The sequence below is a fragment of the Vipera ursinii genome, assembly GCF_947247035.1.
Source record: "Vipera ursinii genome assembly, chromosome: 4".
NCBI lineage: Eukaryota > Metazoa > Chordata > Lepidosauria > Squamata > Viperidae > Vipera > Vipera ursinii.
In genome coordinates, this window is record NC_139514.1 from 86,373,347 (window position 1) to 86,389,473 (window position 16,127).

Below are 16,127 nucleotides of genomic sequence, written 5' to 3' on the forward strand. Positions count from 1 at the left end.
AACCCTAAAATTAAAATGGCATCACTGGAAAAGCCAAAATGGTTCAGTTTCCTTTGGATAACTGATTTCCAAGATGATTTGTAGTTGTCTGCCAACATTAGTTAGGTCAGTACACCAAGATTATGGTATAGTTTTAGCCAGTAGTAAAGATTCAAAATCCAAAAGGTTGGATTGACCTCCACTTCTTATTGAAGTATTTTACTTGGGATGCAATGAGTAACTGAAGATGCATCTCAGAATTTTTTATTTATTTCTAGGGTAACCTTGCTGTTATATAGTTATAATTTAGCCCCATGTAGCATTTCTGTTCAGGCTTTAGCTGCAAGCAACATAATTGAACCAGGAATTATGAACCAGGATTATTGAAGATTAAGATGATGACAGTGTGGGTTTGTTGATGGAGATCCAAAAATATTTTGCAGAGGGTTTTTTTTCTTTTTTCTTTTAATGTTGAGATTAGCTTGTGGAAGAGGAGAGTGTTGAGAGGAAGGTGAGAGGAAGATGGGCATGATAAGTTTGATGAATAGGTGGAGAAACACAGAAGTAGAGAAACTGAGAATCTGAGAATTTGAGGAGAGGGGAGATCAGAAAGGAGCAGTTGGAAGTGGATATGGAGGAGATGGAAAGAGAAGATGGCTGATTTCTGATTGTGTGGCTCCCTTGGAATCCCCTGGATCCTTCTAGAGTCCCCCTGAACTCCCCTGGATCTTACTGGCTTAATTTCTTTGTGCTGTCATCAACTGGAGCTAAGCCCTAGTCCAAGAACCTGAGAGTTGGGAGATGCAGCTTTGGGAGATGGCTGGACTGCTTAATAGAGATGAAGCTGAGAGAGGAGATGAGCTCTCCTGCCTTTGTTGACAGCTGGACCTACTCACATGGATGTGGTGAGTTGTCCCATTCCAGAGAGGGAACCACCATGGAGAGGACCCTTCTTCTTGGTCTTGCTAAATGGACCTGCATTGGCTTTTTTGGCAGCTGCAGCACACTGCTGGCTCATATTTAAGTGATTGTCCACTAGGATTCCAAGATCCCTTTCACATTTACTATTGAGCCAGGTAGTACCTGTTCTATACCTATGGATTTGGTTTTTCTTGCCTAAATGTAGAACCTTACTTTTCTCACAATTGAATTTTATCTTGTTGGAAAGGACTCGGTGTTCAAGTCTGTCGAGATACTTGTATCTTGAGACTATTTTATGGACTGTTTGGCTACTTCTGCCAGTTTGGTGTTGTCTGCAAATTTGATGAGTTCCCCTCCTGTTCTCATCTAAATCATTGATGAAGGTATTGAAGAGTACTGGGCCTAAGACAGAGCCAAAGTACCCCATTGCATACTTCTCTTCATGTAAATGCAGTTTCATTAAGGACTACACGTTGAATGCAGTTGGTGAGCCAGTTATGAATCCACCTAGTGGTGGTGCTGTCTAACCCACTTTTTTCTATTTTACAAAGTAGTGGGTTGTGTATGCTTTATCAAATGCCTTACTGAAGTCCAAGTAAATTATATCTACAGCATTTTGCTACTCCACTAATTTTGTAAAATTTGTCTGGCATGATCTGTTTTGGAGAAACCCATGTTGGTTTCTGGTTATGATTTTGTTTGCTTCTAGGTGTTCACAGATTCCTTGCTAGAATTATCTTTTCTAGAATCTTCCCAGCTATTGAGGTCAGGCTGATAGGTCTGTAGTTTCTTGGATCTATTTTTTCCCTTTTTTGAAGATGGGAACTACATTAGCTCTTTTCCAGTCTTCTGGTAGTTCCCTAGTGCTCTAGGATCTTTGAAAGGTAGTTCAGTGGTTCTGAGATCACATCTGCCAGTTCCTTCAGAACCTTAGGATGGAAGCCATCTGGTTCTGGTGATTTGGACTCATCCAGAGTGAATAGGTATTCTCTTACCATTTTTTTTGCTTATTTTGACTTGCATTAGTAATATGCATTTTACAGTATTTTTTATAGGTTGGACTGTTTTTTCTTTTTATGTAAAGACAGATGCAAAAAATGAGTTAAGCAGTTCTGTTTTTTCCCTGCTGTTCATCACCTTCATGCCATTTTCTCCCATTAATGGACCAATCATTTCGTTGACTTTTTTCTTGTTTTTACAAGTTGAAAGAAGGTTTTTTTTTGTTATTTTTTACTTTTGTCACAAGCTTTGTTCATTTTTCCTGATTTCATCTTTTCCTGATTTCATCTTTGCAGGTTCAGTGTATTTGCTGATATTCTGCCTTAGTTTTGTGCCCCTCTTTACACTTTTCACACTTGTCCTTTTTGCCTTTCATTTTATCAGAAAGTTCTTTATGCAAAGTTCTTTCTTTTGAGATCTCTTATTTTTTTTCTTCATTGGAATTGTGCAAGACTGGGCTTTTAAAATCTCACTTTTCAAAGTTTCGCAAGCTTCTTGGGTTGTTTTCCCCTTGAAGATTCTCATCCATGGAATCCTTCTCAATCTTTCTCTAAGCTTATTGAAATTAGCTCTCTTGAGGTCCAAGACTCTAGTTTGACTGTTTTTTCTGTTGCTTGTGCTTGCATATTGTTGAATTCCAATATTAATTTGTCACTCATACCCCCCCAAGGTTCCTGTAACATCAGTGAATTTATGAAATACATTTTCATCGAGATAGATAGATAGATAGATAGATAGATAGATAGATAGATAGATAGATAGATAGATAGATAGATAGTTAGTCTTGGTCTTGGAATAATTTATTATTAATTTGAATATAATAATTCATAAGTGATCTTTTAAGACCAATGGTCTTTTTTAAGACTGGTAGAAGTCAATGGCAGAATTATTGTTTCATCAGCAGTAATTGATATGTCTGTGGGCTAATTTTGGGGAATGAAATATAGAGTTACTTAAGTGAAGAACCAATAAGTTTATGTAATTAATAAAACTAGAGCCAATGCACATGCTTGCCTAACTCCCCATCTTACTGGTATTTCCTTAATGACACGTTCTTGGTTACTGTACCTGATCTTCAATCTTATGTTCATGAACTTTAATGAGCAGCAGAAGTACATGTTTGTTTATTGTAGTGTATTTAAGTTTACACCATCACTTAGATACTATGTCAAAAGTAACCTAAAGATAATAAATGTGGCATAAAGAGTTTTTCTAGATTTGTGAATATAATTTCTAGTTTGTTGTTACTTTGTTCTTTCAAACTTTAATACGAAGACTGGGTTTGATGAAAAATATCTTACAATGAAAAATATGATGAATTGCAATTAATGGCATTTCATGTGCTTCAATATTTAATTGATTGCTTGGCTTGTTTAAATTAGTTATAATTTCACAAGATTCTCCATCTCTTCCATTTGAATATAGTGGATTTTGGTGTTAGTGCTCAGCTGGACAGGACTGTTGGTAGAAGAAATACTTTTATTGGGACACCTTATTGGATGGCTCCAGAAGTTATTGCCTGCGATGAAAATCCAGATGCAACATATGACTATCGAGTAAGAAAAATATTAACAAAATAATTGTGTTGTATTTCCTGTACTTTCATCCATTAGTTTTCTAAACAAATGTCTTTATTTCATAAATAGTCATTAAGGTTTGTAAGGAAAACATTATATTTCTTTTTTTGACTAAGGAAGTTTTCTCACTAAATTGGGGAGCAAGATAACCCAACATAACCTGGAAAAAAAATCTTAGATCACACCTGATAATCTCAAATATGTAAATAGTTCTGGGGATGAAATTATTCTTGCAGTGTCAAATCTTACTGTTTTAGATATCAAATGTTGCCCATTTTTAGCGCTTCTTTTGTAGGAAACAAAAAAGGTTATATTTTTGGACTCAAGGGCTATCAATCAAGTGATTACTTGATGCCCCCCTCAAATCATTTTGAGACAGAGAGTAGATGCTCCTTTATAGGTGTCATCTTCCCACCATATTCATGTTCCTGCAGCCTTTCAAACAGCAGGGAGCCTAAACTCCTACTTGGTTTATGTGTGGGCCTTTGAACCAGCTTGACTTCTGGTGACTACATAGCAAATGTACACAATTTTCTTGGTGCCATTTTTCAAAAGTGGTTTGCTCTTGCCTTGTTCCTAGGGCTAAAAAAAAGCAACTGGCCGAAAAGAAGTCACTGGTTTCCATGTCTAGGGTAGAATGAGAACTGACAATCTTCCCATTTTTAGTTCAGTATTTTTAACCACTGATCCTAACTAGCTGGATTTAGGAGGAGGTTGTGGTTGTACAGCTGAATCCTGTGGAGTATTCAAACATTAACTTGTAAATGTTAAAGACTGTCATGCTAAATGGATTTCTTGTTTTTGAAATTGAGTTTGCTTCTTCAAGACCATTTTTGAAGCATTAAAGAAATACCTGAGCTTTATCATAGGATAAAGCGGGGAAAATAACTAAGTATTTAATGTTTTCTATTCTAGAAAAAGTATTCATCTGGCTGAGGAGCTTGAAATATTTCAGAACCCTGGGGAATATGATCTTACATCAGACTAAATACTATTTTTAAGTATATCTTTGTTCCCCAATGGATAATTAATATTTGACTATGCATGGATGTGGAATAAGAAGGGCAGGAGATTAATAACACTGGAGATGATATTAACTGTTTATAACTGAATGGTCTGTCCTACAGCATAGGATAAATATGGAGGTCATTGATATAAAATTGACTTCATTAGTAAAAATGCAAAAGGGGATATTTTATTGCGATACCTGTTAGATTTCATTAAAAAACCCTATATTTGAGACACAGGTGTTCCAGGTGTGTTGACAGATACTTCCTTTATTTTTTCCAGTCCTGAAATGCCAATAAGAATAAGACAGATAGAAATTAAATGTGGCAACTGACTGAAGGTTATCAATTTCCCTTAATTTAGTTATACTGGTGGGGCATAATAGGAATTGCAGTCCAGGATATTTCAGTGACACTAGTTCGAGGAAAGCTGTGTGCAGCCTATTATAAATGTCCATGTTAGTACTAGAGTAAAGAAAAATATTTTCCTTCCTTCCTTTTCAAGGTTTGCTCCTTACTATTAAGTGACTACATTGCCCTTCAAAATGTGTTCTATTATTGGCTATGTCTGTATTGGGGCTAAAAGAGTTTCCATTGTTTCAGATCTGATAAACATCTTCAATTTTTTTTAAATAGAATTCATGTTTTAGGAGTTGTTAGTTAAAAACTTAGTAGGCTATTGAGCAGTAACATGTCCACATTTTTGAATCTTGTATTCTTAAATTTATTTTTTCATTTAGTTTGAAACAAGCAATATATTGGCAAAGATTTATGAACTTTTTATAGTAGCGTTCTTGAGTGTTTTACAGTACACTTAATGTCCTAATAGTTTAATTTTATACAATCTTTGTTTTCCTGTTGATGCAACACCCAACAATTTGGTTTTGATTTCTAAGTAATTGCATATCCAGAACATCAGAAAAACATCTGCTAGAAAAAATATAGTCGAAAGATGCAGAATTTACAGAAATGTTGCATCCATAGTTGGAAAAGTGTTATTTTCCCCTCCAGACACACAGGAAATCTACTGTATATGAAAACATGTGAATATAAATATTTGCATTATTTGCAAAAAAAAAAAATGAAATATAAACTTTGAAGTGGAAGAGGCTTCATCTGCAAAGATGCTAAACATTGTCCTTCATAAGTTACTTTTTTTTTGTATTTACAAAGGTAAATAACACATGTTATTTATTTCTGCAGTCAAATTGTAAAAAAATGAAACTATTTAAAAACAGTGGGATTGGGTTTTGTTTTGTTTTCATAATTCTGATCTTTTCTTTATAATGTATGAGCTATAATTGACTGAGAGAAAAGTGGATAATGTGTTTGCTGACATATGGTCTCCCTCTGTAGAGTGACCTTTGGTCATGCGGCATTACAGCCATTGAGATGGCAGAAGGCGCTCCCCGTAAGTGATACATATGTATTGTTTATTTGAATGATTTCAGAAATGCAACCTGCTGCATTTACTCATTGTAAATCTAAATGTACCCTTGGACTATTTGGAAACACAATGATCTTTCCACTCTAAGGCAGAAAATGGACTAAAATGGTCATTCTGAAACTTGAGCTGGCCACGAACAAGGAATGTATATTGGAGGTGGTGGCCCTTTGAGAGCTGTATGCAATGACATTTCATTTTGATGTATGCCAATTGGTGTACATTCAAAGTGACAATAAAGTTGTTGTTGTTGTTATATTAATTATCATAAATAGAAATTATTAGGCAGCTGTGTTAAAGCCTCATTTTACAGTGATTGTTCTAAGCCAATAGAAATCAAACAATAGAACAAACCCTGCAGTACAGAATTATTGAATTGATATTGAGTCCATATAAACTTTCTGCTGAGATATTTGATTCTGAGACAGATTCTGAGACTATTACCTCATTATAAGTAGAGGGCTTTGCTGGTCTGTGGGGGCAAAAGATGGGGAATCTGGTAGCACCTTTTCCAAGTAACACATTTTATTTAAAAGCATGAACTTTCACTTCATTCCAATCAAATGCATGGAATGTCTAGATTGATGTAGAATTTAAAATGGGTAAGGGATGGGGGGGAGGAATGGGAGGATAGGTTGGTTATACAGATATATTGTTAGGTAGATGACTAAGGCCTAACTGGATGGGTTGGCAATATATATAAACTATGATTGCATTGTTGTAATAGAAACTGTATTGTATCACTTTAAATGTGTGATGATTGGCCAACGCTGTTTTTCCAACGGCCATAAGAGGGAGCTAGAGACATAGCTTCTTTCTCTCTGTTATTCTCTCTGTTACATTTGCTGTTACTTGCTGATTATTGTGGTTTGTGGATTTGCTACTGTTTGCTAAACCTGAACAACTGTGTTTTGACTTACGGACTGGTAAGAAGACTCTGTATTGGATAATCCTTGGACTATTGTTATTTGCTATCATCACTTTACTCGTGTATGACCTGAACTGATTTTTTCTTGGACTGTGCTATTGTATTATTCCACAAGTAAAACTTTTTTTACACACCTCAGTGTATCTGTGTGCTTGCTGCATAAACTTGACTACTCTCAGTATCCTCTTTTTCTGTCCAAGCTCTTGTTAACTCAAGAGGTACTCTGCACATCCTTATCATTGGTTATGGGCCCAGTGACATACTGAGAGCTAGTGTACACAGTACCGTATTAAGAAAGCTGAGTTTGTGTTATCTGTTCAACTGAAAATGGCACAAGAACAGTCAACAAGTATCTCCTGGATACTGCGTTTCCTGGTCCACAAAATGTTGCTTGCTCCTGCGCAAGGAAGGACTATGGGCTGTAGTTAATGATCCGCCGGATGTGACTGCTTGGGATCCAGCAGATGATGAAGACGCAAAGAAGATAGCTAAATTTAACCAAGATAACGAAAGAACTCTTTACATTATTGGACTAACACTGAATGACCAGCAGCTTGTCCATATTCGTGGTGAGGAGTCTGCTGCTAGGTGTTGGGACACTTTGAGACGAATTTATGTTCGTGATAGTGTGGGTGCACATATACACCTTACACGTAAACTGTTTAGGGCTCGTCTACTGAAAGGTGGAGATATGTTAGGTCACTTGGCATTTATGAAGAAAACGCTGCAAGAGCTACATGAAAAGGAGCTGATTTTCTCAGAGCTGCATCAGGTGTACATTATTCTTTCCTCTTTGGATGAAAGGTATGATGCTTACGTTTCTTCTCTGGAAGTCCTGACCAGAGAGGAATTAACATTGACAGACATAACTGGGACATTGCTGGAAGAGTCCAGAAGAAGGCAAGACAGAGACCAACTGAGAGAGACACAACCACAAGAGGAAAAACAGTCTACTACTGCTTAACCTGTTAAAAAATGTTATTCCTGTGGGGCTAAAGGGCATATTGCTAAATTCTGCAAGAAGGGTAAGAAACAGAATTCAGATAGCAATAGGAGAGTAAGAAAAGATGCTGGTTTAGCTGTTTCTGGTTCACCAACATACATAAACCATGATTTGTGGGTGGTTGATAGTGGGGCGTCTCAGTGTATAACCAAGACTAAAGAGAGGTTTGTCCATATGACTAAGAGCAAACAGCATGTATCATTAGCCAATGGATGGAGAATGAAAGCCTCTGGAGAAGGTAATGCATACTGTTTGTGTATTAATGAGCATTTATCAATGTTATATGTGCCTAAACTAAGGTTTAACTTGTTATCCGTGAAGGCATTGTTGAAAGCTGGGTTTGTAGTAACATTTAGGGGAGATAAATATATTATCAAAAGGAATGGTACTAGTGTTACTGCTAACCTGGAGAACGATCTATTTGTTCTCACCGACAAGCCAGCAATTATGGCTAATGCAAGTTTTGTCTATGCTAACAAAAAGCCACATGATGAGTGCATTCATCTGCTTCATAGACGTTTAGGGCATGTGAATTTCAAAATGCTATGGAAGACTGTTGAATTGGCTAAAGGGATAAAACTGAAACCGTGTCAAAAGTATTTGAACTGTAATGCGTGTAGCCAAGAGAAAAGCAAAGTAACCCCTGCAAACAGAACTAATGATTTTAAGACCACTGTACCTTTAGAGGTAGTGTTTGCAAATATCATTGGCCCTATGAAACCTAGTCTTGGTGGAGCCTGCTACACCTTGAGTATCATGGATCATTATTCATGTTATGGTTTTTGTTACTTAATAAAAACCAAAGCAGACACATCTCAGCATTTTTCAAACTGGCTGAAGTTTGCAGAAAGGAAAATGAAATGGAAGGTTCTTTGCCTTGTAACAGATAATGGTACTGAGTTTACCAATACGCGTTTTGTAGCTATGTTACAGACAGCTGGCATTGAACACATGCGTTCAGCCCCTTACAGACCACAACACAACGCGTTTGTTGATCGACGAGGGCAAACGCTGCAGGCTATGGCTAGAACAATGTTGTCTGATTCTGGATTACCCGAAAAACTGTGGGGAGAGGCAACAATGTGTGCTAACCACATCTTAAACGTTGTGGTTAATTCTACAACTGGTGAACACGCTGGTATTGTAGGAAACCTGATCTAGGTTACTTACACACATTTGGAGCCCCAGCATGGGTTCATATTCCAGCACAACTGAGGCGAAAGGGACAACATAGAGTAAGACAATTGTTTTTTGTTGGCTATGAGTCCAACCATAGGTCTTTTAGGTTTGGGGAACAAGGTACCACTAACATGTACTGTAGTGCTAGTGCTAAGTTTCTAGAACATGTTGGTTGGAGTAAACTAGAGCAGGAAAGTGTTGGTGTTGATCCTCTCGTTTTATACCCCTGATATTCAAAACAGACATGATGATGAACCTTCTGTTACTGTTAAAGAGGAGGACTCGATAGGGGAGGTAGAGGAGGTAGAAGAGGAGAGCACAACACCAAGTCCTGTACTGCCTAGACGCTCGACTCGCGATAGGCGTCCACCTGATAGATACGAGGCTAGTATTGTGTGTCAGGTGAATATAGAGTCTTCTAACTTTGATGAGATCAAACTGTATCCTGCAAAGGATCAGAGTGCATGGAAGGCAGCAATGGATAAGGATTTAAAATCCTTGCAGGATCTAGATGTATATGAAAATGTTAGACTTCCACCGGGAGAGCGTGCAGTTGGTTGCAAGTGGGTCTATAAACTGAAGAAGGGTGTAGATGGGACTGTTACCCATAAGGCAAGTTTAGTTGCTCAAGGATTTGCTCAGTCAGAGAAGGACTATGATGAAGTGTTTGCACCTAGTCTGAGGGCTACTGCATTGAGAGCAGCATTAGTTTGGGCAGCTAAGAATCTGTACAAAATAAACCATGTAGATGTAGAAACAACATATCTGCATGCGCCCTTACAACACACTGTCTATCTTACATAACCACCAAGTATAAAAACTGATGGGACAACTGATTGTTGGAAACTAAAGAAGAGTCTTTATGTCTTGAAACAATCAGGATATGAATGGAACAAGTGTATTTATTTTATTTTATTTTTATTAGATTTATATACCGCCCTTTCCAGAAGGACTCAGGGCGGTTTACAGGGTATTTAAAAACCAAACCAATACAAAATACAAAAGTTAAAAAACAATTTAAAAAGATTAAATTATCCCTAAAAATAAAAACCCCAGTTAAAAATTCTCAGCCTGGGCCGGAGAGCTCAAAGAGCCAGGTCTTCAGGTCCCGGCGGAATGAACGAAGGTCAGGGGCAGTCCTAAGCTCCACGGGCAGCTGGTTCCAGAGGGCAGGCGCACCCACAGAGAAGGCCCTCCCCCTGGGTGTTATCCGCCGGCAATCTTTTACCGGCGGCACCCTGAGAAGACCCTCCCTGTGTGAGCGCACTGGACGAAGGGAACTTGATGCTCTCATATCTAGGTAATTGGTCTAGGCCAGATATTTCGTATAGTGTGAACCAACTAGCTAGATATAATGCTGAACCTACTGTTAGGCACCGGCAGGCAGCGAAGTGGGTGTTAAGATATCTAAAACAAACCATACATTACTCATTATATTTGGAACCTAATCGTGATTTGGTTTTAACTGCTTATGCGGATGCGAGTTTTGCTACTGATGTAACTACTTGGAAATCAACATCAGGTTTGGTGATAATGTTAGGTAATTTGCTAATAGGATGGAAATCCATCAGGCAGAAACATATCAGTCTGTCCACAATGGAAGTTGAATTTTCCTGTTTGTTTTGTGTACTGAACTACTATGTTATAAACAAGTAGTAATGGACATGGGACTAACTGTAGAGAGTCCAATCCTCATTTATGAGGATAATCAATCTGCAATCAAGATGGCAACGAATGCAGCCATCAGAACATGATCTAAGCATACTGACCTACGATACTTAAATGTCAGACAGTGTGTAAAAGATAAACTAATACGGTTGGAATACTGTGCAACTGACGATAACATTGCAGATCATTTTACCAAAGCTCAGGGTGCAGTTAAGCACAAAGCTTGTTGTGAAAGTTATGGCCTAAGGTTGTAAAGAGCAATATATTGTCCTACCCAAAGGGGAGAATGTTAGGTAGATGACTATGGCCTAACTGGTTGGGTTGGCAATATATATAAACTATGATTGCATTGTTCTAATAGAAACTGTACTGTATCACTTTAAATAAAAAATTAATAAATAATAATAATAATAATAAATGTGTGATGATTGGCCAATGCTGTTTTTCCAACGGCCATAAGAGGGAGCTAGAGACATAGCTTCTTTCTCTGTTATTCTCTCTGTTATGTTTGCTGTTACTTGCTGATTATTGTGGTTTGTGGGTTTGCTACTGTTTGCTAAACCTGAAGAACTGTGTTTTGACTTACGGACTGGTAAGAAGACTCTGTATTGGATAATCCTTGGACTATTGTTATTTGCTATCATCTCTTTACTCATGTATGACCTGGACTAATTTTTTCTTGGACTGTGCTATTGTATTATTCCACAAGTAAAACTTTTTTTACACACCTCAGTGTATCTGTGTGCTTGCTGCGTAAACATGACTACTCTCAGTATCCTCTTTTTCTGTGCAAGCTCTTGTTAACTCAAGAGGCACCCTGAACATCCTTATTATGTATATTTCATGTGGGAGAGGTTACAGTTATCAATTAACAGTTGTGTTTAAAAAAACAGAGTGGGCAGTTGAGACTTTGTGAGATTGCCTGAAATGTTTTATGTATGTCAGTTCAACACTGATTAATTATCAACATTGTTTGATGATCCTGTTCATCTGATGACAACAGCTTATGGCTTTGAATAAAAATTGTTTTCAGAAAAGGTGCTATTAGATCCCTTTTTACGTTATTAGCAGACTTAATGTTTAGTGCTTATAGAATGTCACAGAACTTATTGCACATGGCAAATCCCTTATATACTGTTTTGCAAAGGAAATGAGTGTTTGGTCTATAATTTCCAGGGGCTATATGAAGAGATAATTTTATAGCTCAGAGGCATTTTATAGAACAGATGGTTCCTCTGAAATCACAGCACCTCTCTCAGTGTAAATACGATTCAATCCTCTCTTTGATCTACGGTTGTCAGGACTATCATTTTTATAATCTTTTGTTCTTGTTGTAATCCCATCATTGCTTAGTTTACAATGTTAAATATATATATCAATAATATGATAGAGCTGAAAAATCAACTATGCAACTTTATTTTTTTTAGCCCTTTGTGATATGCATCCAATGAGAGCCCTGTTTCTTATTCCCAGAAATCCACCTCCCCGGCTAAAGTCCAAGAAATGGTATGTAGGGTTTGTTGATGTGGTTGCTTTTTGTCAGATTTTGCCATAGCAGTTTCATTCACAAGACAGTTTTCTTTACATTGACCTAAAAATAATTTAAGGGGACATGATGGTTCAGTGGTTAAAGACGTTGAACCTGTCAGCTGGAAAGCTGACAGCCCGGATTCGAGACCTGAGTACCATTTGACAGGGCTGGCTCCCTTTACTTGCCCAAGCTCCTGCCCACTTAGCAGTTTGAAAGCATGCAAATGAGAGTAGATAAATAGGTACCACTTTGTTGAGAAGGCAACAATGTTCCATGCACCTTGGCATATAGTCATGGTGGCCACATGACCACAGAAATGTCCTCGGACAACGTTCCTTCAGCTAAGAAACAGAGATGAGCACTACCTCATAGAGTCAGACACAACTGGACAAGGGAAATCTTTACCTTTACAAAAAGTAATTTAAAGGGAGATAAAAATAAGAGTTATATGCTACTGAATCTGAGCATATATATTCCTAAATGGATATGCAGATAGACGTTTTCAGCCACTCACTCAGACACACAAAACACACACAGAGAAAGACAGACAACAGATGCTTGTCATTTGTATTCATCCAGTATCACACAACAGGGCAAGTTATATTAGATGGAGAAAGAATGAATGGTTGGTGCAAAGTAACTGCAATAACTTTCATTTATAATGATCAAAACAAAATTATTATTAAATAGTGCCATGCTAACAGATAGTTCATTCATTATAATATCTTAATAGAAATTCTGTTAATTTTTAATCTAAAATATGGTAAACAGAACAACAATGTCACTGATTTTTTAGCTTGAATGTTGCTTTGTTAAAATGTGTGAGGCTTTCACTATCATAATTAAAATGAGATTCTCACTGGGAAATTAAACCCAGAATTGTTGGTGAAAGTTAACCTTGACAAAAAGTAGCGTGATCAAAATTCAGACGTGTGACAATTGACTACTATTTATGAGTCCCAGGGTCATATGATCTACTTTTGCAAACTTTTTACAAGCAAAGTCAGTGGGGAAGCCAGATTCACTTAAGAACCATGTTACTAACTTAATAGCTGCAGTGATTCACTTAACAACTGTAGCAAGGAAGGTTGTAAAATGGGGCAAAATACTCTTTAACAACTGTTTCACTTATCAGCAGAAATTTTGGGCTCAATTGAGGACTACTTACCTAGAATGAGTTGTAAAGTAACATAATTTATACAGTAAAATACAGACACAATGTAAATACTATAGTTGGACTAATACAATATTCCTTCTTGACAGAGGGCTGATTTTCCAATATTTGGAAGATAATTTCATTTGGTGGATATATATTGCTTGAACACACTCTGACATTTAGCCTGTGTAATTTTTAAGTTAAGTCTAGTTAGGGAAATACCAACTCTTGCCATGTGGATACATACATACATACAAACATGTGTATGTACACACAAACACACACACAAAATGCTTCTGTATATCAACGGCGTGTCTGAAGCAACGGCACGGATGCTATCTCCATTTAACATCAATGTTGCCCACAAACCAGACCAAACCCTGTGTGCCAAGGTAATGCATCCCAAAGAGCCGCTCCCCCATGAGGAAAGATCTTCAGTGGTGTACAAAATCAAATGCAAGAACTGTCACTGTAACTACGTTGGGGAAACATCCAAAAGGCTCTAAACCAGGATCCATGAGCATAAGCTGGCGATCAGATGGCAAGAACAATGCTCACAAGTATGGACACATATGGCCAGCCATGATCATACTTTCGATCTTGCAGGGGCACAGACCATCGCCCGAGATGCCACCAAGGGTGGCTAGCTACTTAAGGAGGCTTGGTTGTCAGACGGACATTCAATTAATTGTCACATAGATCTGCCTGCTTATCAGGCACTAAGGGGGCGAAAAGAACAGTGTTATAACTTACAACTGGCGCAACAAGCCCCATTCTTGCAGGTGTGGATACACAAGAAAGAATGGCAACCCTCGCAAGGGAGGAGTCCCCAGCGTGTCCCTCACCAAACTTAAGGATGGGCGCTCGGACCCAGCAAAAAGGGGGGGAGATCGCAAAACGAGCTGCTAGGGGGCCAACCTGTGTGCATTTGGACATGAACCAGGCAGACAAGGAGAGTGACAATGAGTGAGAAAGTGACTCCCGAGCTTACAAACATTGATGCGGGACAGCTAGGAACTATACGGTCGATTGGGGCGGGTAGACCAGTGACCCGCTCAATGAGCAGGGCGCAAAAATCACCAGCATTATAAGCAATCTCCCAGAACTCCATCTTTTACTCTGACGACGTCGGCAGTTAGCCGCCAAAAGCTAAGTGGATTAGTAAACAGTTTTGTTTATATTTTATCCTGGTGTTTGATTGTCTTCTTTACACACACACACAAACACACACACACACACACACACACATAAAATTAGTAAACTCCGGGATATAAAATAGCCTTTTTATTACTGAGCTTTTGTCAACTAGCTGTCAGGACAAAGTACGTATGTATGAGACCCTTCTCTCCCATGCCCAGCTGCTGTGAGTATGGCTCCAATGTACGAGCCAGTATATGCCCTCGTGGGACGTGTAAATAGCCCACCCGCCCCCTCTTTCCCTCACCTGGTTGCTACCTGCCCCCGCTCTCCCTCGCCTGGTTGCTGTAAAGTCAGCTTCACCATACGAGCTAGTCTTCACTGAGGTCGTAATGTCCTTTCACCATCTAGCTGCTGCGCGTGCCCGTCTTCCTGTGTATGGTCACTCCATGTCTCTGCAGGAACCTTGCTCTTATTCCTGTCAGCTGTCAATGTCTTCATGGGACGTGTAATCAGATCGGCCGTTCTCGCTCTCTGGTGCTCGGATGTCATGAATCTGGCTCTGTTGCAAGAGTCGGTCCTCGCTGTGGTCTCAATACCCTCGCGCTCTTCAGTTGCTATGTGTGTCCCGTCTCACGTGGCTGCTCTGTGCTGCTGTCAGCTTTATGCTCTGGTTGTTGTGGACATTAACAACTGATGTGTGGCTGCGCGTAGCGCAGTGAGATTTATGCACCGAACAGCTGGGAGGAGGGATTTTTAAATTCAAAGTCGGAACCATTGAGACTAAATGTGAGCGAGCGGATAGTAGAGCATACGTTCTATGTCCTGACCGTTAAAAAGGTCACACAAGTGTACATGTAGGTTCTCTTTATCTTCAGTCCTTACTCTGATTATGTCAAGAGCTAGTTGACGAAAGCTCAGTAATAAAAAGGCTATTTTATATCCCGGAGTTTACTAATTTTATTGATTTTAAAATGTCTACACCTGTTATCTTTGATAACACACACACACACACACACACGGAGGTCCAATTTTGCTAAGCTGCCTGTTTTTCCACAGATATTTTTTTCTTCTATAATGTGAGAGAAATATCTCCAAAGATTTGTCAAAAGAAGTGGTTTTGAACAAAATTAAGATTACCCACTCTTGACACCTTACATTCACATTTCTTTATAGATTATAAGCAAGTTATCTGAGTCCCAGCATGTGGACTGTAGTGCTGGTTGTTCTATACTTTGTAAATGTTACATTTAAATATAGTTTTAGCACATAGAGGATTCTTGACTGATATATCCATACTTTCCCAAATAACTGATATATATACATATATATATATGATTTATTTTTGCTCAGGTCAAAGAAGTTCTTTAGTTTTATAGAAGGCTGTTTAGTAAAAAATTATATGCAGCGACCTTCTACAGAGCAATTGTTAAAACATCCATTTATACGTGATCAACCAAATGAAAGACAAGTTAGAATCCAGCTTAAAGATCATATAGACAGAACCAAGAAGAAGAGAGGAGAGAAAGGTATGTTTTATTTTTGAAAGTAGAACCACATTTCTGTATACATAGAATATAAATCTATGTTAATCTTCT

At 38.2% G+C, this 16,127-nt stretch overlaps 1 protein-coding gene across 4 annotated transcripts in view; it reads left to right on the plus strand.

The window, feature by feature from the left end:
- The window catches only part of MAP4K4 (mitogen-activated protein kinase kinase kinase kinase 4), a 192,668-nt gene that overhangs the window by 129,427 nt on the left and 47,114 nt on the right, over positions 1–16,127 (plus strand). For all 4 annotated transcript variants that reach the window (XM_083363033.1, XM_083363035.1, XM_083363034.1 and 1 more), the window contains exons 7-10: positions 3,325–3,455; positions 5,840–5,894; positions 12,133–12,211; positions 15,883–16,058. In XM_083363033.1, the coding sequence (XP_083219159.1) occupies positions 3,325–3,455; positions 5,840–5,894; positions 12,133–12,211; positions 15,883–16,058 (441 nt within the window). The remainder of the gene's footprint in view (positions 1–3,324; positions 3,456–5,839; positions 5,895–12,132; positions 12,212–15,882; positions 16,059–16,127) is intronic.